The following is a 23,521-nucleotide window of genomic DNA, read 5'->3' as shown; positions in this document are numbered from 1 at the left end:
TGAAGCTCTGACTGGTTACCTGGCAGTGCTCAACTTCATCAGGTAGGACGTGGATCACCGATTTGCGTCCTCCATGGGCTCCAAAAAGATCTAGTTCATCAATGGCCTCAAGTGCTGCCTACAAAAATAGGTAAGGATTATTTTCTTTTTAATAAACACACATGCATACCAACGTGACACTCTTTTTCATTAAGCAATCTAACATACATGTTTCTCCTAATGGCAATGAAGAATGTCTTTAAAATCTAGCTAGAGTCCTATTGTCATGGCCTCTCTTCATTTTCAGTAGCTCAGATCTTTCCAGTATGACACTACTCAATCTATTAATAAGAAGGAAGATATTTCCTCATATGAAATTAATATTCTACCAACAGAAGAAATATTAACAAGTCTATAACAATATGTGTAGGGTACTAAAATTAATCCAGAATTGGCTTTTGTTTCACCTATTTTAGCAGCTAACTTACTGCATGGTTAATTGAGAACGTTAGTTTGGTTTTTGTAAAAAGTGATTTTCTGTCAGTTTGCTATGACAGAACATATTCATTGTTCCTTTAAAAAGTTTGGCTATGAGGGATCCACCCCATAATCAGCATCCAAACGCTGACACCATTGCATACACTAGCAAGATTTTATTGAAAGGACGCAGATGTAGCTGTCTCTTGTGAGACTATGCCGGGGCCCAGCAAACACAGAAGTGGATGCTCACAGTCAGCTAATGGATGGATCATAGGGCTCCCAATGGAGGAGCTAGAGAAAGTAGCCAAGGAGCTAAAGGGATCTGCAACCCTATAGGTGGAACAACATTATGAGCTAACCAGTACCCCGGAGCTCTTGACTCTAGCTGCATATATATCAAAAGATGGCCTAGTCGGCCATCACTGGAAAGAGAGGCCCATTGGACTTGCAAACTTTATATGCCCCAGTACAGGGGAATACCAGGGCCAAAAAGGGGGAGTGGGTGGGCAGGGGAGTGGGGGTGGGTGGATATGGGGGACTTTTGGTATAGCATTGGAAATGTAAATGAGTTAAATACCTAATAAAAAATGGAAAAAAAAAAAGTTTGGCTATGGAGCTTACATGCTGTCTGAGCAGTTCACGCCTGTATTGAGAAGGAAGTTGGGGAAGTACACTAAATGTCTACAGCAAGAGGCTTGCACCAGTGGCTTCCAGGCTCCATGTGCCCATGGGTACACAGTGTTTGGCTTTAAGAACCTTTTCCTGTCCCTCTCCTTCCTTTTAACTTCTGTTTCCATTCTTGTCTCCAGCACTGTCCTGCCTTGTCTCATCTTTTGCCTTCTCTTTTTCCTTTTTGGAACAGGGATTTATCGTACTGTTCAGGTTGGCCCAGATTCCTGAGTTAAAGTCACCATCCTGCCTCAGTGCTCTGGAAGCTGTGGTTAGAGTCACATATTACAACGCTGGCCAGAAGATCACTGCCTAAATGATTTTGAGTTGAAATACTCTGAGGGAAAGTTCCCAGGGTTCTCAGTATCTCCCTTTTGCCCTGCTAGCTTTCTATCTGGCTAGCTTCACTGACTACTGTAGACTCCAAGATATGCATCTCGCCTACAAAATGCTCATATTCTTTAACATTCGAGTATGACCCAGAAAGGAGACTGTCCATCACTAGCACAGCTTAGCAGCAAGAGCTTGGACTCATGGGTGACACATCAAATAGTAAGGGCAGAACACACTGATTTTTCTGTCACATGCAGATTTGGAAACCTATTTTCTTGACCTGTAATTTCACTTGGCTGGGATACAGGCGCCACTTCGATTTCATATACTTGCTGCTGACTTTTGAAAACAAAAAAAGAAGTACCAATCCTATTAAATCCACATTCCTAAAGAAGAGAAACAGCAAAGCAATAACCCGCAGAGAAGGAGAGCAAACAGGGCCGTCACCTTGGCCACTCCCACCGAGCTTGCATTCAGTTCCGGAATGCCCTGATTGGTTTTATCTCCACGCTCCCACATCCCATAATCCTGGGAGAGAGAGAAAAGGGCAGCTATGAGACGTGGGGGAGGATTTGAGAACTACTATGGGAAGACAGTTTCTTTATGTTAGCACATATACAATGAAACATGAATGTGGCTTCTGAAAGGCTCTCAACTTTGTAGCTTTATATACTCACATTCTGTTCTTGCTCAATTTCAGCTTAGGTAGTCTCTGTACAGAACTTTAGAATATTAAAGTGGAATAAAACACACAAAACACTCTGAAGGCTTATTTATAAATGGCACTAATTTGTAACAAACTCAGTTTTCAGTGAACAAAATATTTTACTTACCTTAAAATCACAAGGGCTACCCCTCTAGTTGACCAATGCCTTTGGACTTATTTAAAATAATTTCAAAAACTATTTTAGCATTATCTCTTATGTAAAAAAAATGTTTAGCAAGTATCTGAGGCCAAGGTCAAAAGTGACACACATAGAATTAAAGATCCATTCATATGAATTAATTCAGAATACTGTCACACAGAAAACCAATACATATATACCTAAATTTTGGCTATTCATCTTTTTATTAAAAACCCCAAGTGTCACGTATTGTTTCAAAAATGCTACATACACAACTGAAAGAGCAAAATGCAACAAGAACCAATATGGCTACCTAAGCATGACCTGAGGAAATAAAGCACCAATAGACATGCTAACATAGAAGGGGAAGGCTCACGAAGCCTCAGCCACAAAGAACTACGGACAACTAAGGAATACTGACAGTGGAAGAAATAGTCTTCCCCAGCGAAGAGCACACCAATTGGTTATCCAATACGAAATGGTCAGTCCTGAAAATATACATATAAATAACATTATACAGACTGGGCAGGTTATATTTATATATTAAGTGTGTGTGTGTGTGTGTGTGTGTGTGTCTGTGTGTGTGAGTGTGTGGGTGGGTGGATGTATGTATGAACAATTAAAGAAAAAAGGCCATGAATTTTATGGAAAAAAAGGTAGTATATGGGAAGATTTGAAGGGAGAATAGGTATGGAGGAAATGATGTACTTACAGTATAATCTCAAAAAAAATCTTTAAAAAAAAAAGAACAGAGTTGATGCTAAAATTACCATACTTCAGCATGTAAACTTACAGCAACTTTATATGCAGCTTCTATGTAGAAGACAAGATTCTGTATGAAGGCCACTTCGTCAAGGGTAAAAATAATACGCAAACCTAATAAAGAAAAGCAATGAGGTTATGAAGGAATACTGTAAAGAGAGTTGTCAGTTACATACAATTAGCTTGCTAATAAATAAGTCTTTTTTTTTTTAAATCGCATGTTTACTTTTCTTATTGGGTATCAACAGTTAACTCTGAAGTAAGTCCTATGGTTGATGTGTAACGTCAGGGGAAGACAGCACGTTGGGGTAGGGGTAGCTCCACTACTGCAGATGTGCCTAAGGGAAGAAAGAGTCAGAGATAAACCATGTACCTCTGTAAGATGTTATGTTTATGCAGAGAAGAAACGAACAAAGCAAACATTTTTAGCTCACAAGTATCAGTGGCATTGTCACCAGCCTTGGGCGAGCCAAGCAGAAACTGTACATATGCCCAGGTAGAGGCCAGTTTCTACCTGCAGGTCTTGGACTGGTCCCCTGCATTTCCTGCTGTATCACAAACACAGATGCACATAGGGAAGCATGCTTTTCCTCTGCATAACCTACTACTAAAACTAAGTCTATATTTGTAGTAACCTAATACTACTTGGTGTGCTCTGAATGTGTCTCTCTGAAGTTCAGTGTTGCTAATGAGAAAGGTGTGGGGGCCTATATGAGTTTAGGCCCTGATGGTCCTCCCTCGTGGATGTCTTAAAACCCTTATGAAAGAGGCTTCACGGGGCATTCAGTTCTCAATTCATCTGTCATGCAAAGGCATGGCTTTCTACTTCTTCAGAGGAGGCAGCTCTTACCAGACAGTTGAACTTGGGATCTTGGACTTTTCAGCCTCTAGAGTTATGAAAAAAGAAACTTCCATACTGCTTAAATTTCCCAGTCTTGGTATTCTGTTATCATATTACAATGCACATTTCCCCCTTCACTTTCTCATTTGTTACTCAAATGGCCCTGGCTCACCTGAGGCTGTCATCTGGGCCAGGAACAGGAGGAAGAGAGAGGTGGCATCCACCTGGAGGTGGCCCCACTGGTCATCACCCACCACAGTGCTACATGTGGCAGTGTTGTACTTGGCATGTAGACTGTCCTTGGTACTCTGAGTGTGCTTGAACTTCTCCACTTTGTCCACCTGAGGAAGAAGGAAACCTTGTTCCACACGGTATATTGTTCACAGCTGGCAGAAGTCATCTCTAGGGATAATCACTGGAGCTACTAGACCTCTTACCTGTGATTTCTGGGAGCCAGGAGGATGGGAAGTAGCTGCTACTGACCACTACACACAGGGGCCATGATGGAGATTCCTCCTACTTATTTAATGGAAATATCTCAGTGCACAGAGTTTTTAGAAAGCTCTACACAGATGAGGTCAAAAGGGATCCTGGTCTACAGACTCCCAGCAGGGGTACATGGTAGGTTGTCAAGGACATAGGGAGGGGAGCAAAAGAACCTGTTTAAATTCCAACTTCTCTTTTCTTAACATGCTAGAGAAAAAGCACAATGTCTTTGGATTTGGATACTCCAACTAAGGATGGGATGGTGTCACACGCATCTCTGAACCAGTGCACAGTCTAGTATAAGGTTCTACTTATAGTACTGCAATGAACTGTTTCATTTACCCTACACTGATGATATCGGCAAATGAAAATGTCAATTTTAAAAAATGATTTACATGTATTTATCTTTTTGTGTCTACATGTGTGTGTGGGGGGGGGACACATGTGAAGCTAGAGAACAACTTATGGAAACTGTTTCTCTCTGTTGAGCTTGTGGGTCTTGGTGCTGAACTCTGGCCTTCAGGCTTGGTAATGGGTGCCATTACCCACTAACTCATTCCCAATAATGACATTCTGTAAAAGCTCAAGAGCTCAATCTGAAGGAAAAACACACAGAAGAAGTAAGAAGTAGCGCACGGCTTTCTGAGTGGTTTTAATATTGCTTTTCTTAATTAAAAAAAAAGACATGTCCTCTTTTATACACATAGATCTCTGAAAGAGGGTCTTTGAAAGAAATTGTCCTTTGAGACTATGGTTATATAGCATAAAAATTATTGAGGATAATTTTAAAAAGAGAAATTAAGCAAAATATTGTGGTTTTCTTCTTGAGAAAGTTCAGAATGTAACATGCATGCTATCCCAATTAAAATGACACAAATGTCACTTTAATTTTCTGTAGGTCCAAGTTTGTCACATTTCACCTACCTGCCTCATCATACACTGGAGAAGACCTCGCATCAGCTTCACTACGTTCTGTAGAAATAAGATAGCATCAGTAACAAGGCGTAGGTTTCTTGCTTCAACAAAACCAATTATTCCTACATGGCCAATAAGCCAGTGTTGTCTGGCAATGTTCCACAAAAGACAGATCCCAACTCTACATAAATATTCTGATTGTTCACATTATTGAGACTTTTCTACCCCATCACAAAATAAGTATTTTAACAAAATGATTTATCTCAAATAAAAGGGTTGGATCAGATGCATCTTTGGATTCTGGAATTCAGTGACTCCCAAATGACATTCTTATAAACCTAATATTCTGGAACTCTATATTACATTTCTTAATAATTTATTTTTGTTATACTAAGGACCAATTAAGCCTACTACGTCTGTCCAAAAGTAATGCTATTTTGCCAAAAGGGCCATTTGTGACACCATTATTGGACCATCAAGCAAAGTTCTTACAAAATACAAGTGGTATCCAAGGTTTTTTAATGATGTTGTTATTAATAATATGGCAACTGATTACTATCACCACCATCATCATTATTAATCATAATAATACTACACTAATTAGCTATCACATCCAGATACTGTGAAAAACACTTAATGTTTATTATTTTGAATTCCAGCCCCAGCATTATGAGATGGGTAGTATTTTTACCCTAGTCTCTAGATGAGGAACCTGAGCCTGAGGGAGATGAAGTAACATTTCTCAACTCTCCGTGATGACAAGGGGCAGAGAAAAACACAGCCTAGATAATCAGACATCATGGACTGAAAGTTTCTACTTACAAGCATGGGCGTATCAGGGCACATACCATGCCTTCTAGGGGACAGCAGAGTAAAAGGGCCTAAAAGTTTGTAGTCAGTGAAAAGTCTACAAGTTAGACCCTTCCTCCTCTAAAGTACTAGGATTCTTGGATATAATTCCAATTTTTGTTATAAATTATGTTGAGACAGAAAAGATAAACTTAGCAGTTATAATTCTTACAGCATAGACAATGTACATAATTGTCAACTGACTTTTCCTCAAACAAACAAAAAAACCCTATTTCCCATTAGAAGAAATGCAATGCTTTCCAACTTGGACTGATATTGCCAATCCCCTGTAGTGGGGAAACATCTGGAAATGTGGGAGTAGGGGTATTCTAATCCTAACAATGACAGAGGTGAAGAATATTGGAACTTAAGGATCTGGACCATATTCCCTAAATGTTCCCAAATGCATAAGCTAATATCATACAAATGAAAGACTATGTTCACCAAGCCCCAAGTGCCCCTAACTGAATATTACTTGAAGATGCCCAGTGATTATTATTTTCTATAATAAAGGGTGATGTTTCCACTAATATTTGTTATTTATTGTGACAGAGTATTACTATACAGCCCTCCATGTTCAAGAACTCATTATGCAGACCAGGCTGGCTTTGAACTCAAAGAGATATATCTGTTTCTGATTTCTGATAAAGGTGTATTCCACTACGCCTGGTCCAATCTTTTAGTTTATTAACTACATATCAAATAGGAAAAGACATTAAATAGGAAACACCGTGGTCTGTTTGGGTTTCAGTTCAGGAACAGAAAATTTAATCAACTTTTGTGTGTGGTGGGGGGCAGGGATGGAGGGAGGCAGGGAGAGGGTGGAGGGAGGGAGAACTGTGGGGTCTTCACGGTCCTGCTTCAGGTTTAACAACTAAGACATGGAACCATCTGTATAGTTTAAGCCTAAGGCTGTTGGCCTTTTGCTGAGGCAGTCCCTCAGCTAGCCTCTAACTTAACCTGACTTGTCCCCCATTCCAGCTCTCCAAGTGCTTCTCACTGCCTGCCCAGGTCCTGCAGCTGCTGCTCTTATGCAAAAGCCACATTCCTTTCTCAACCAGTTGGCTTTGGGGTCTACTTGGGGAAGGTCACCTTCCCCATGGCAGTTTGCCTTTCTTTTAAAGTGACATCAACAGATCCTGCTAGCCTGGCTCTCCGGGTTGCAAATAACAATTGACACAGGCAATTGACAAGGACACAGTTTTTCATGCCCAGAAAATATAATATTTGTGAGTCATCCCAACAAGGGGGTGGGATCTGTAAGACACTTGACATCAAATTATTACACCAGCAAATAACCAATTCACTCAGCCATCCAGCCGTCTTTCTGGATGAACATTCAGAGATTTTTATTTGCAATTTTAAAAAACTTTGTATTCTTCAAAAACTAAGTGATTTTGTCACCTCAGTTAGCAAACCTTGGTCAAATCTAAACTTTGTTCCTGCAGATAAGCTTTCCCACAGCTGTCAAATGTCCTGCATGCTGCGTACCACTCATGCCCATTCTGGTGACCAAGCAATACTGGGTTGTAAGCACTTTTCCTGGCCCAATCATCCAGTAGCTAACAACACTATCCAGGAATATATGGATTAAAGATAAATCCCAGGATTAAGGTGCTCAGTTGGTTCACTGTGTGCTTATCCTGTGTGAGGCTATGAGTTCAATTACGATCCCCTATATTCCATCTTTACAAAGATAAATCTCAAATACTCTCATGCCAAGGTCATTATACTTTTATATTTCAGTGCTCCTTACAAACAGGTTTCAGACCTGGGGACAAGCAACTGAGGTGCATATTTTACATACAAAAGCAGACCTGCCCTCTAGGTTCTCTCAGCATCCCTCAGTGCCTACTAGCATCCCCTAGCCCTGACCCTTCAACTTTCCAACCCAGGGGCTATGCTGCCCTTCCCCAAGAGGGCTCCTCCCTCCCTATATAATGCATACATTGTGGTCTTTCTACCACTTCTTCTCCTCCTTCTCCTCTCCTCTCCTCTCCTTTCCTCTCCCCTCCCCTTCTTCCCTCCCTCCCTTCTCCTCCTCCTCTTCTTCCTCCTCCTCCTCCTCTTCCTCCTCCTCCTTCTTCCTCTCTGTCTCTGTCTGTCTGTCTCCCTCCCTCCCTCTTTCCCTCCCTCCCCCCTTCTCTGCCCCTTCTCCCTATGGTGACTTCTCTGGCCTGAACCTTTGGGGTCAGTGAACTCACCCAAGAACAGCTTCCCAATAAACAGGCCCTTAATATCTAATCTGGCCAGAACAGGTTCACTTTACCAGATGCGAAGAAATAACCTATCACTTACCTCAACACTATTACTCAAAACATTTGAAAATATCTCCTATGCTCAGGGTATTATATTTACTATAGTAATTGTCTTATTAGGTATCATGATTTATGATTTTGGAAATTATTTTTTTTTCCTGTACTGGGGATTGAACCCAGAGGCTCTAGCATTCCATGCAAACATTTTACCACTGAGTTACATCCATCCTCTGAAACCTTAATAATATACCTCCATTGAGCTATATGGAAAATAACACAGGCACAAAAATTTAATAATAACAATTTGGCTCAAATCTAAAGGATGAATATGAATTAATAAAACTGATCTCATAGAATGATGCAAACTAGAAAGTGTTAGCTTATGGATGATTACTAGGCTCCTCCCAGGGACCTAGCAATGGCTTATGTCATCACCTGCCACTATTACCTGCCACTACCGGATGCAGGTGGCATATCAAGGGTCTGCTCTACTTGCCACCCCAGCTCTCTATCTCTGTTCCCAAGTGTCTTCCCCGTTTCTGCCTTTCTCTGTGCCCATCCTCTCTTCTGCCCCTATGGCTCTGCTCCTGTCTGGTTGTCTGCCTCCGCCCCTTTCTCTAGATCCTCATGCCCTCCCTTTCTCTAAATAACTTCCCTTATACCAGATCTGCTGCATGGAGTCATTTCTCAGGGGAACACCTTGCCATGGGCCTACCAGATACCCTCTTGCCCCATTATATTTCATAACAGAAAGGCATTTTTAAAGGAAATTTCAAAATTGCTTTAAGCAGTGGCAACACCACTTGGATAAGTATTCTTTGGCCTGTTCCCACTCTGGAAAGCACATGCTTTGGGATATCCAGCTCTGATACATCAGCTGTTTGTCTTTTTTTCCTTTTGGTACCCAATGGGAGGAGTTGGTACATGTGGGAGATGGCCATACATTAACTTTTCATAAACAATCACATTAATTTACAATAGTTTATACATACATAAGAAAAATGTGACTACTTCGGCATATTAACAGGTTGGGGGTAGAAATTTGGATGTTTCCCATTTAATGTGATTGGTGATTTTATCATTATCTCAAACACAAAGATAAATGTGTGGTTTATACCATCCAAAGCCTTCACAGAGCATTCTGTAGCAGAAATGAAGGATGGGCCTGCACATAAATGATTTTCTCATGTGTTCTCTAGTTCAAGAAAAGGTACTGTGCAGACAAGAAACTGATGTCAGTCACTATTACCTGTTCCAACTCATAGGCCTTGGCTTTATCCTCATCACGGTCAGCATTCTTGCGGTAGGCCATGCCCAGGCCCCAAACAGCCAATATGCTATAGATATTGTCCCGTACCCAGGCATCCTTCTGGTCATGGCTGGCTGATAACAGCCCAGTGACTGGGTTCTATTGAGAAGAGACACAAAAAATGCTTAGCATCATCCTTCATAAAGCTCTCATACAATCAGTGTTTGCCTATGGAGGTAGATGAGAACTCAAGAGCAAAGAGCACAGAGAGGCCTCAGTTTCTCTTCTCTGTACCTCAGAGAGATGCCTCACTCATATAATAAGGAACTTTCTAATTCTTACGCTCTTAAACCTTCCGACCAGAGCACACTGTCATAGTGGATAAAAGAGAACAGCACCAAAAAGAAAAGGTCTAATAGGCTTTACCAATCTGTGCATTACAAGCTTCAGGTCTGTCTGGCCTTCATGTTTGTAAAGCACCGAACCTGGGAGTAAGATCACTGTATTCAGGGCCCTGATCCACCTCCTAACTCTACATGTGCAGAAAAGCTACCAAGCCTGTCTGGACTTCAGCTACCATGTCTGCAATCCAGATACGTCACACATCTGAACAGAAGAGGCTATGCAGAAGGGTATATGGGAACCTTCATTAGCTGTGATATTACTGATGTGTTCTACAAAAGCAGAAGAATCAACAAAATGCTTGGACCTTCCCATGCAAAGGTATACACAAATGTTTGTAGTAGCCTTGATTCATAAATGATAAAAAGTAGAAACAAGTATCTATCAACTAATGAATAAAACATTTCCCTTTCTTTTTAAAAAATTTTTATGTATATGAATATCTTGCCTGCATATATGCATATACACCTGTGTATGTGTATGCCTAGTACCCACAGAAGTCAAAAGAAAGTGCTAATTCCCTAGAACTAGAGTTATAAATGGTTTTAAATCATGTGTGCTAAGAACAGAACCTGGGCCCCCCTACAAGAATAAGTGCTCTTAACCACTACTTCTCTCCAGCCTGGTTTTCTCTTTTCTTTATAAAGGAGATTAAAGTTAATTGTGGCAAAAGATTACAAACCCATGATCATACTAAAAACCAGTTGTGTACTTTAAATAAACAAACTGTACAGTAACTAAATAATATGTTAATGAAGCTATTTATATTTGGGGTACTAGGGATTGACCCTGGAGCATTAGACATGCTAGGCAAACATTCTATCACTGAGCTATATGCCTAGTCCAATTTTTTATTATTCTTTAATCTTTTTATACAGTCCAGTTGTTATCCCCCTCCTGATCTACCCTCTGACAGTTCCTCATCCCATACCTCCTCCCCATCTCCAAGAGGATGTCCCCACCCACACTCCCCACCAGATCTCCCTGCTCCCTGGGGCCTCAAGTCTTTCGAGAGTTAAGCCCTTCTTCTCTCACTGAGGCCAGAACAGGCAGTCCTCCCAGTCCAATATTTTTAAAGCCAACCCTAATAATAATAATAAAAAAAACTCTGAGCCCACAAATAAAATGGTTAAGAAATGAGTCATATGAAGGCAGCCGACTTCTGAAAATATACAAAGAAATATGTATGTAATAAAATATACTTTTACAATTAGAACCTTGCCATCTTAAAAAAATGTCTTACTTGTCAGCTTAATATATTACCTGTATTCCTACCCACTAGTTTTTGTGAGCCACCCACATAGATATATGTTTTTAGAGGTCTGGGTTCTTTGCTTGACACTGGTATGTGTTTTAGAGTTTCTATTGCTTTGACAAAAACACTATGACCAAAAAAAAGCTGGGAAGGGAAGGTTTATTCAAGTTACATATTCAGATCATAGTCCATCAATGAAGGAAGTTAGGGCAAGAACTCAAGCAGGATTGAAACCTGGACACAGGAGCTGATGCAGTGCTCACGGAGGGATGTTACTTACTGCCTTGCTCTATATGGCTTGTTCAGCGTGCTTTCTTATAGAATCCAAGCACCACCCACAATAGGCTCAGCCATCCACCACTGGTCACTAGTTGAGAAGATGCCTTACAGCTTGAAGGCATTTCCTCAGCTGAGGCTCCTTTCTCTCATGATTGTAGCTTGTGTCAAGTTGACACACAAAACCAGCCAGTACAGTATGAAAGTAGAGGGGCAAGTTAAACAAAGCTCAGAAGTATATTGCCTAGCATGCACACGAGGCCTGGGGTTCAACTGAAGCATAAAACAAAACAACATCCATTATTCAGAGGATACTACATCATTAGTAGGACGGTTCATGAAAAAATTCTACTGGGTAATTCTGAAAGAATACTGCCTACGTATTAGGTTTATATATATATATATATATATATATATATATACACATACATATATATGTATATATATGTATATATATGTATGTACACACACATATACATACATACACACACACACACATATATGCAGTGCGTCACATGGTCCCACCCAAGAAACTAAATATTTGGCTTTTCCTTTTAATCAATTTATTCCTTGTATGAAAATATCTAGAAAACTTGACAGATACTACCTGCAGGAGCAACAACATTCAATGCATTAAAATAGTACTCCAGGTGACAATTCTAATGACTTTAAAGTCAATGATAGCAATAGCCTTGAAGGGCTGAAAGTACAATGATTACTCCAATAGTGAATTACTATATCTAAAAGAATCACCAACATTATATGCAGAGCATATGCAGTTTTATTTTTCTGAGGCCTGTTGGATAAGCTTGTGATAGGAAGGCATCAGGAGATCCTAAGTAAGAAATCAACCTCTTCCTGGCATGCCCACTAACCTTGAGTCTAACGAGTGACAGCTTACACAGTGTCAAGGGTGGTTTAGGTTATAAAACATCACTGTCCTGTTAACTATCATGTCTTTTATTCTGCTTCGTTAATCCCCACCTTACTTCATCTAAGGTTAGATTATCGGTGCCACTCATTCAACTACAGAGAAATAGGCTGGATGTTTTAGGGGATCTTCACAGTCAAAACTAGACACAGAATCCATGGAAAATTGGGGTGTTACTGCACTCAACAACAACAAAAAATACTTTCTGATATGCTCACCGCTTTAAATCTATAAAACATGATGCATTATGTAACAACACTTGGGAATTTCCATTCAGTTTGACTTATAAAAAGTGAGATGTCCATAGACTTGTAGATATCCTGTTGTACCAGGTTCTGCTGTAGTTTCTAATAAAGATGTCCTAGAAGTTTTGTCTTTACATTCTTGCCCTACTTGGGGATGGTCTGTCTCATATCACCTGCATTTCCACCCACTGAGTTCTGTGAGCAACCCAAAATGGGTCCATTTCTTTAGAGGTCCGGGCTCTCTGTATGACACTGGTATGAAAATATGGGGGTGTTTGACATCAATCTGCCCAAGACAAAGGCACATTACAAGGAGGAGAGGGACAGATTTGTCTAGGTCAGGCTTACATTTATGATATGATCATTGTAACTATATGCTGCTTTCCAGTTACATTTGAGTGTGTGGGGAGGACCTGGGATGAGTTGAGTGAGAGGGAAGAATAATCAGAATATATTGTATGAAAATCTAATGTCAATAAAAACTAATGTCAAAAAATTTTATATGACTATAGCTACATATTTCTATGTTGTTATATGAGGGTTTAGTACCCACACACTCAAATTTAACTGGAAAATAGCATATAGTTAAAATGATCTCTTCTTGGTGTGCTGCTTACTGCTCATGTTATCAATTGGATAAACCCAGTCCATGTAACAACCCTGTATATATTTTTCCTTTTTCCTTTGTGCTGTTAAACTGGTTATCCTATATTAAATATTATAATAAAGTGATACGTACACATATGCTTTGGTATAAATTGTCGCTCACACAGGAACACTGCTCCCCGGCATTTCATATTCAACAGAACCTGATGAGATTCCCCTGTAATCAATCATCCGAAATAACGCAAACTTAAAGCCTTGGAGCTGCGAACTATTTCATGCATCCAGGGATCTACCCTTATGATACCCATTTACAGTTCAGAGCTTTTATTACCACTGCAAAAGTACAGCAGTAAAGTCCCTATAGCAAATGCTGTTTTCAACAGGGGGTTTTTGTCTTTTACACAGTGACAAATTTTTCTCAAACAGGCTTCATCATCACAATTTGATGACATCCCAGAGGTCTCCACCCCAGGACCCTTACAATGAGGATAATGGTTTAAGCATATACATATCACTTCGTAGCCAGAGAAAAACAACAATAAAAGTGAAGGGACTTGAAGGAAAAATCCCTCAATAAGCTAAAAAGATAGCCACAAAACAGTGCTTCTTAAAGATTTCATGCATGACTGCGCAGGATACTTTGCAGATCAAATCTATAATTAGGATCCACCGTTGTGGCATAATTTACCTTGAATCAGAATCACCTTCTTAAAGACTCTACATACTGATGCATACACAGATACTTTGGGGTTATGCCTTCATTTAACATTTAGAGAGTGACAAGCACAAATCTTATCATAATATTGGCTTTTGCTTAATGTTCAGAATGATGGTTGTTTCAGCATCAATTTAATTCACAGCTAGCATGCTAGCATCTTAAAGATAACCAATTTCAGCTCTGTATCTCAACACTCATATTTGCAAGTAACTCTAAAAATAATGACGACTGTGGACAGGTTCTATGTGTACATATTTTTTTAAATAAATATTCCTCCTGTACATAACTTTTTAACATTTTCAACTCCTTGTCAGTTTAGAGGGTGTAAAGTCATACTGCACTACCACTCTTAGGTTTATTGTATTCCTCTGTCTTTTGGGAGGGGCGCTGGATTTGCTCTTCCGTTAGCTAACTTCCCATTACTTTTCTATGAGGCACTGTTAACACAACTTTCCATGTATCATGTTAAGACCACAGGATCTAGACTGTCTGTTCAAAACTCTACCACAAAACAGATGTGACCTTGAAGAAATGACTTCAGTATCTATCTGTAAAGTGGGGATTATACCAACACCTCTACTTCGTGAGGCTGTTTGTGAAGATTAAATAAATTAATATGTATTAAGCACTTTGGAATAATGTTAATGAAAGAAACAGTCTTATTCATGTTATTTCTTTTTTATGTACCCATAACTTGAGAAAAAGATACATTGTCAGGAGAAGAATTCAGTGAGAATTCACATGTAACCACTATTGTAACTTTAAAAAGAAGGTCTGGGGGTCCTCAGATAAATTACTGACAATACTGCTAATTAAAAAAAAATTGAGGCCGGGTCTCACTTCGTAGCTGAAGCTGGTCTAAAACTCAGCATCGTCTTGCCTCAGCCCCAGCCCCCAAGCTTTGTGTTCACAGGCAGTTGTGTTCACTCGTAGAAATCTTTCTCTGCCTTACTCTACCAAACCCTGTGTACCTTGGAAAAGAATGTCCAGCCTTGCACCAAGTCATTGATTTGCCTCTTTTCCATTTTCCATTTCCTTTGAAATGGAAATTTGTGGAAAAAAAGAACAAAGCTCAAAGGTTTAGACTACATTAATCCCAGGGCTTGACCCCCTATGCTCTGGTAATGCTCTGGTAATAAAGAGTACTGAAATTTCACTGGCTTCTAAATGCCAAATATTTCTTTCTCATAAATGATTTGTAATTACCCTTAGTCAGATGTGACTTCACTGTTTTCGTCTAGGAACACATGATACTGAGGAGCCCGTGTCTAAAATATTGTCCAGTCTCACGGCAGTGGGGCAGACAGATAACTACCCACAACAGTCAGTTCTCCATAAAGGTGTAACAATCCTAAATATGTGTGATCTAACAAAAGGTAGAGGGACAGATACACAGATGGATGGAACAGACTAGACTTCAGAATCAAGACCATGGGAATATAGCAAACTGAGTCTTGACAAAGATCTAAAAGTAGTCCATAGGAGAAGGGAAAGCCCTTTTAAAAAACAGGCAAAAATGGACTTCAATTGAAATCTCATACTGGCAGACCAATTTGCCTTCTCAACTATATTGAATATTCTGACCATGCACATTGGCTAGTTTTTCTGATACAATCTTATACTTCAATCCCATAGTATAAGCATCCTAAAGATAAAGTTACTGCTCTAGTGAAACTCTGGCCCATTTAGATACTGAATAAATATAGAATGAATGTGCTGGCTCTACTGACTTATAGAATGAAATATTTTCCAAAGATACTTAAAGTACACATCCTATTTCTACAAATACCTGTAATATGCCCAGCTAACACTAGATGCTTACCATTGACTAGAGAGTGTTCCATTAGCATGCATGCTCTTCTGCTGAGTTCCTAGGACTCTGAAGAAGCCAGTTAAACATGCAGAGCATAAACTATGGGAATGATTCAACTGGGAAAATTAGGTTTTGCTCTAGAAGTAGAAATTTAGGTAAGCAGGGAGCTGCTTCAAAAATGATACAGCTTAATGCTCAACTCAGATTTGAGACAATAAACAGGTCAGAAGCTGAGGTTGAGGAGGTAGGAAATTTAACTGGGAGTTAGGGTACAATGCTGGCGGGTGACCGGAGAAGCCAGGGTACATGACTACCTAGATTGGTACATATACTCTTAAAACATATTCAACACTAGGTTTTTGTTCTGGTAAAAGACAAAGGATAAAATCTTCACCCAAGCTAAGAGACAATGTTTACACAGTCAGTCTCCTTGGCTCCTGGCAATCCCACAAGGATTCTCAAAAGCCAAGAATGGAATAGAGTTTAACAACATAGGAGAACAGAGATGCTGAAACAGTGACATACTCTGCCCCTCAGAGGGTATGGGAGTGAAGGGAGGGACAGGAAAGCTCGGTAATGTGGATGCTGAGCTAACACTAGAACTGCACAACACTTATGAACTTAGACCAAAGACTAAACCAAACTAGATGGAATTCAACAAGGATTTATTTATTGGGCTCCTGTGTTTACTAAAGCTTGCTGAACTAATTTTATTACCCATCACTCCCACATTTGAAATGACTCAGCTCCCTTTACACATGTACTCCCACCCTCAGGATCCCAACAAATCTTTACACAGAGCTTCCCTTCTCTTCCAAATTGCTCCCTACTCCAGCAGCTACCCTGTGACCCAGAGACATAGCCTGCTCTCATAATGTATATGAAAACTTAACTGTAAAACAGTTAGCTTCTAACAGCAAACAGCTAACTGTGGGAGTGCCAATACCACAAAGCTAATGTTATCTTAACAGAAGAAGGGCAGGATGTGGCACAGTGGTAGAACACCTCCTTAGCATACATACATCCCTGGGTTAGATTCCCTACTACTCCCATTCCTTTCCTCATACATAGTAGCTTCCAGAATTAGGAGACTCATACTAGCAAGCTCAGTTCCCAATTGTGATGGTTATCCTTGTCAAGTGGCCACAATCTAGAATTACCTGGGAAGAGAATCTCAATGAGAGATACATCTTTCCATAGGCAGGGCTCCTGAGCTGGTTCTATTTATTTGTTTGTTTGTTTTGAGACACGGTTTCTCCGTGTAGCCCTGGCTGTCCTGGAACTCACTCTGTAGACCAGGCTGGCCTCAAATCCTGAGCTGTTTTTAAGAGTAGAGAAATGTCAGTAAGCACAAGTGAGTTTGAACACATCTATTTTTTTCTCTGCTCATTAGCAAGGATGTGATGTGACTAAGCATTCTAACATCTTGCTACTTCGACTTACTTCCCTGCTGTAAACTGGCTTTGTGACCTAAAATAAAAATGGTTTCTCCCTTTGTTGCTTTTTGCCAGTTTTTTTTTTTTTAATCACAGAAACAAAAGCATCACCTGTGGCATTACTGAAAGAAGGTAGAATCTTTAGAAGGTGGGGCTTAATGAACGGAAGTTAGGTTCTTGAGGTTAAGACCTTAAAGGAGATATTAGGACATGAGCACCTCTCTCCCCACTTTTCCCTGATTCTTAGCCATGAGGTGAACAGCTCCAATGTTGTTCCTACCAAGATACACTATGCTGTTATAGGTCCTCAGCAATGAGGCTATGACTGCAGGGTTGGGATTTCTAAAACTAGGGTCAAATAATCCTTTTTTTAAATTTTTAATTTTCCCAATATGTCATAGTGACAGAGACAACTAATCTAAGATTGATAAGAGAATAAAGTAAAACAAAGCCATGCAATGTAAAATTTTATCCCTTGAGCTCCTGAATCCAGTCATGCCTGAAACCAGAACAACTTCCTGCACTTTTTAGTTACTTGAGCAATATACTCTCATTTGTGTTATAAGGCTATTTGAGGTGAGCTTCTGTCATCTGCAACAACAACAACAACAAAAAATCCTGACAAACACAACAATAAATGCCTACATACTGAACTAGACAGCATAAAAACTTTATTTGATGATATGTTGAGGCAAGATAAGATCAGTTCGAGGGGCTTAATACAAAGAAGCACAATTGCCTCAATGTCAATGCAAGACTGAGCCAAAAGTAAGGTAGAATATACTTATGCCTGATGGTAACATGGACATACTAATGTATACCAGTCTGCACTCCACTCAGTGAGGTCACATAGATGAATATCAACATCTACACACTAGATATGGCATGGAGAATACACAGTCTCTTTCTTCTACCTATTCAAAACGAATAAAGCTCTTTATTAGGTGTTGTCCTTGCTTATACTACTAGTTCCTTATGATCCAAACTCGATAAGAGGTAGTCACAGAAAGATCTAAAATCTTCACTTTGCTACCCTACTCAAAATTCTCCACTGTCCTTCAGACAGAGTTGAAATCATTTATATTGCCACTCCAAACTCATGTGGTATTGGCGCCCAAATAGTGACTCCCAGGACATGTGGAGTTTGTATCTCCTCAAAACAATAGCAGTAATTTTGCCTGACCATTCTCCACTTAAGGACTGGTTGCCTCCTTTTTCTTTCTCTGCTTGCTTTTCTTTTTTTTTTTTTCATTTTTTATTAGGTATTTAGCTCATTTACATTTCCAATGCTATACCAAAAGTCCCCCATACCCACCCACCCCCACTCCCCTACCCACCCACTCCCCCTTTTTGGCCCTGGCGTTCCCCTGTACTGGGGCATATAAAGTTTGCAAGTCCAATGGGCCTCTCTTTCCAGTGATGGCCGACTAGGCCATCTTTTGATACATATGCAGCTAGAGTCAAGAGCTCCGGGGTACTGGTTAGTTCATAATGTTGTTCCACCTATAGGGTTGCAGATCCCTTTAGCTCCTTGGCTACTTTCTCTAGCTCCTCCATTGGGAGCTCTGTGATCCATCCATTAGCTGACTGTGAGCATCCACTTCTGTGTTTGCTAGGCCCCGGCATAGTCTCACAAGAGACAGCTACATCTGGGTCCTTTCAAACCTAGGATACCCAAGATATAAGATACAATTTGCTAAACACATGAAACTCAAGAAGAATGAAGACTGAAGTGTGGACACTATGCCCCTCCTTAGAATTGGGAACAAAACACCCATGGAAGGAGTTACAGAGACAAAGTTTGGAGCTGAGATGAAAGGATGGACCATGTAGAGACTGCCATATCCAGGGATCCACCCCATAATCAGCATCCAAACTCTGCTTCCTTTTCTTTCTGACAATCAGACCCATCATATTTTAAGGATGTTAAAACATATGAGAATTGTCTGTATTGGACCTGTAAGTTAGAAACAAGGAAGCATGGGACATCCCACACCACAGATTACACCACTCTAAAGATCTTAATGCTAACCACATTTAGATAAACATTGAAGAACCTTGGAATGAATGGTGGAAAATGGGGTGATGGGTAAACTTTATGCTCCCTTTGATACCAACCCCTCTGCTGACCTTTGTATCTACCGATAGCTTGTACTCACAGCTAAGCCTGTACTAACTTATAACATTGTTCTACAGGAAACAAAAGGGAAGGATCAAAATCAATAGCATCCTGGAGTCAATGCATTCAATATGTTGTTGACTTTCTCCTGTTCACCACACACCCAAATGCCTCTGTTCCTTTTTGCCTCTAGCACCCACCCCCTGCTTGCTACAATACCCACAAATACTTCTGTGATAAAGCCAACCAAGAGACAGAACGCTTGTCCAGACCTTCATGACTTTTCCCTTTTGATCAAATATCTACAACACTCCTCGATCTTCTAGGCCTACAGACCACCAAAGTGCTGCCAATGAGACTGTCACCAGCTTGACTTGTACATCACCCCTTTTCTTCCTTTGGTGTAAGGGAAAGATAACCCCCTGCAATAAACTTATCCCCCTGCCAGGATTTTGTATCCCTGTTGTGATTATTCCACAGGTTTGTCTCTTTGAGGAAGAGAAGGTAGCACTACTGCTACAAATCAGACAGAAACAAGAGATATTCATCCCCTTGCTAGCAGGAATAGGACTTGCCACCTCCCTTAGATCTGCAGGAGCAATAATAGCTGCCATTGTCCAAACACATCACCTGGCTGGAGACTTTTGAGACAAGCTTGATCAGGGAAGACATCTACAACTCCCAGTCCTGAATTCCACCAGTGACAGATGAACTCTCTTGCTGGGGTTGTGCTCGAAAATGGGAGAGCACTGGATCTAATAACTGCTGAACATGGGGGAACTTGCTTGATATTGGGGGAAGAATGTTGCTTTTATGTGAATGAATCAAATGTTGTTGAGACCAATGCTAACCCCCCCTCAAAAAAGAAAAAGAAAAAAAAACTCCATAAAGACCTGTTCTCAAGGTTTCAATCCACTGAACAATTAAGTTCCTTTAATAACCCCTTCTTTTCTTGGCAGTTATCTCTCATGAGCCCTTATACTATGTTTTATTCTGATGCTTGCTCCTCCCTACCTTATACAATTTCTCTGACAACAGATTACCACCACTGCTAGAATCACCACCAACCAAGTTATGGTCCACTCTCAGAACCTGGACCCCTCTGATACAGGTTATAAGGCATTTAAAGTCCATGATAACACCCCTTCATTATAAAATAAAACAGAAAGAGATGTTAGGGAACCTCATTATTAAGATAGCAGTCCCCCATGACTAGATGGCTTTCTGAGCTTGGCACAAAATGGGGGGTGGGGCTTCCCTGTCTCTGTCCATCTTTGTCTGGAGAGTGTTCCTGAACATAGCTGGCTGGCCTTGTCTGAAAAGTGACCTTATACAGTGCTCTCTGCAAGGCTGCATAACTCAGCACACACATACTGCTCTGGCTCCCTACCTGCATCATAATTAGGTGCTATATTATAGCCAATAAGCCCTTCCCACTTGATTGATGTTATGAGCAATTAGCCCTTTCCACTCGTATCCTCCAAAAGCCATTATATATCCTATCTCTGAAACAATAGCCTCATCTCCCTGCAGCAGTCTCTGGAGGTCACTCCATCCTACTCACTGCTGTCTGAATGTTGCCCTCCACCTCTGCCCCCTTTGTTACCTCAGGCTGGTAACCACCAGCCTCCAGGGAGAAAGGGGAGGTCACGTGCTAGCTCTTTCAATCACCTGGCATTCACTCTTTAGCTCCCCCCAAATCCACAGGTATTCCTGAAACTTTTGGGCCTATACACATGTTCATGCTCTCTTCTCTGTGGAGACTTCCTTGACTGAATAATTATCAATGTCATTTCCCCAAGGATGTTAGAGGCTTCAATAAATCTATCTGTGGCATTTTTCCCTTTGGCTGTGTGCATGTGCATGGGCGTCTGTCTTGCTCAGTTCTGAGGAAGGAAAGTACAGCTCAAATACTAAGAAGGGACTAGAATAAATGCTGAAAATACATGACATCATTATTATATGTGCTAGTAAAGTAAACAAGTAAAAGTGGAAAATCCTATCCACAAAATTCTCAAAACTCATTAAATTCATTCATTGTGCTAGAATTTTATTCCAGAGACCATCTTTAAACATATTAAAAGGGAGTGGTGAGGAATAATGTTTTGATGTATTTATTATGTGTATATGTGCATGCATAGGATTGCATGTACATTAGCACGCCTATAGAAGTTAGAGGACGGTTTGCAAGAATGTGTTCTCTCCTTACACCATTTGGGTCTGGGAGAGCTAACTCATGTTGTTAGGCTTGGTGGCAAGCAACTTTGACCCACTGAGCCATCTTGTCAGACCCTAGATATATTTTAACATATTTAAAATAATTGTATCTGTAATTAAGGCTACCAGACCTTTCACTATTTGTGTGTTCCTTTGGATCCAGCATGGCCTTGGTAGGGACGGAATAACTTGGTTCCTGCTCCTGGGATAGGGCCAGCAGGTATGAGCCTGCATGAGTGTCGATGGCTGCTGTGGGCATACAGCTTGTTTGTATAATAATGGACCAAGGACTGTCCTCCCGGTTAACGTTTTAAGGATTCCATAATAATCAGAGACAGCATGAGTCCAGGAGGCAAAGGTGTAGCTAATGTCTCAGTATAATGGTAAATGCTGGGACCTTCAGGGCTGCCCTTAAAGCTATGGAAAGGAACTCTAAATATGTAATTTATAATCAAAATTTATAATAAAAATATATAATTTCTCAAAAAACAGGGATGCAATATGAATTATGAGAGGTTTACAAATGTAAAGGAACAAAAGCAGCTGCACTGTAAGCCAATTGGTCAGAAAGATACTAAGAAAGGCTCTGAAGAGATTTAGGGAGTGCTGATTGCAGGCGATCCCATCCAGCTCAGTGTTTCTCTGTTTATGCTTACAAAGGCAGACAGATTCCTGAGTTCTGGGTTGTCCTGGGACAGAGCACAGTTAGGCCCCTGGGGTGGTAGAAATGGTCATTTCAGGGCAGGGTTTCACCTAGCTAGCTTATTGCCTGTTCTTACCAGAGGTAGGCAGATCTCTGAGTTCTTTTGCAATGTTAAAAGAAAAAAAGTGCTTGCTGCCTCCCAAGAACCAAAGAGCTAGAATCGTGAGATGCTTAGTCATAGAATAACCAAAAGGGAACAGAGAGTAAATGACTGGATTGATAAGTAAAATGAGAGACTGGGCTTTTTATATACAAGAGATGAGCTATCCAGAGAATATTTTAGGATAAAAGAGAGAACTGCTTGGAGAGCTGACACAAACAGAACACAGAGAGCTGGGTGGAGCTCTCCAGAGAAAGCAGAACTTAGAGAAAGCAATCTGGAAAGTGGAACATAGGCTACCAGCTTGGACCCACGATTTGCCTTTGAGTCATTTGTTTTGCAGCTCCCAGATAACCCTACCTCAGAACTCCTCTCCAAGCAAAGGCTGGTTCTTGGCACTTTTTCTCCCACCTTTTTCCACTCTTTTAATCCCCTAACTTTACGTAGGAGAGAGAAAAATAAGAGGGGAAAGGGGTCAATGATGTCCTTTAACTACTTCCTGCTGATTAGGAAAGTCAAATTCCTTGGGGCAAGTTTGATCTTTGAAGTCAAGATATCTAATTTCTTCTTTTCATCTCTTTGCACACTACTATTTAACAAACCGAAACCAACAACTTCCAACAACCAACTGGCCAACCAGCCCCTTCTATCAAGAGTCTAGCATTTATATATCCTCTAAAAGGTCCTCCAAATTCCAAATATTACACACTCAAAAATATGATCCGCAACGGACAAAACCACACCCCTGCTAGAGCATGAGGCAAATCATAGTCAGCTGCTTTGAAACAGCCTCATCCCCACACCTGGAACTAAAATTAAAAAAAAAAAACTTGTATTCCTGTGTTTTTCAAGAAACCAAAATTCTCACTACATACCAGCTTTTGTAAACTTATACCTAAACTTCAAGTAGGTCAGAGGATATCACTGAAAATGTGAATTCTTGGAGCTAGACAGATGACTCAGGAATTAAGAGCACTGGCTGTTCTTCCAGAGAACCCAGGTTCAGTACCCAGCACATGCTGTCACTTCAGGGG

At 40.4% G+C, this 23,521-nt stretch overlaps 1 protein-coding gene across 12 annotated transcripts in view; it reads right to left on the bottom strand.

Annotated features, from left to right (window-relative positions):
• Phka2 (phosphorylase kinase alpha 2) overlaps positions 1 to 23,521 on the bottom strand; it is a 96,976-nt gene that overhangs the window by 65,783 nt on the left and 7,672 nt on the right. For 10 of the 12 annotated variants that reach the window (XR_001782730.2, XR_387078.4, XR_001782731.2 and 7 more), the window contains 6 exons: positions 9,667 to 9,825; positions 5,320 to 5,367; positions 4,082 to 4,250; positions 3,100 to 3,182; positions 1,909 to 1,989; positions 20 to 118 (listed from right to left, as the gene is read on the bottom strand). Coding sequence is in view for 9 of the 12 variants with exons in the window: in XM_006528679.4 (XP_006528742.1) it covers positions 20 to 118; positions 1,909 to 1,989; positions 3,100 to 3,182; positions 4,082 to 4,250; positions 5,320 to 5,367; positions 9,667 to 9,825 (639 nt within the window). In the remaining 3 variants the exon portion in view is untranslated. Of the gene's footprint in view, positions 1 to 19; positions 119 to 1,908; positions 1,990 to 3,099; positions 3,183 to 3,294; positions 4,251 to 5,319; positions 5,368 to 9,666; positions 9,826 to 23,521 lie in introns of all 12 variants that reach the window. The other 2 variants (XM_030251194.1, XM_030251193.1) reach the window with 2 other exon arrangements.

The sequence above is a fragment of the Mus musculus genome, chromosome X, assembly GCF_000001635.26.
Source record: "Mus musculus strain C57BL/6J chromosome X, GRCm38.p6 C57BL/6J".
Classification (NCBI taxonomy): Eukaryota; Metazoa; Chordata; class Mammalia; order Rodentia; family Muridae; genus Mus; species Mus musculus.
Note: the sequence above shows the minus strand (reverse complement) of the source record. Positions and strands in the feature narration are given on the sequence as shown.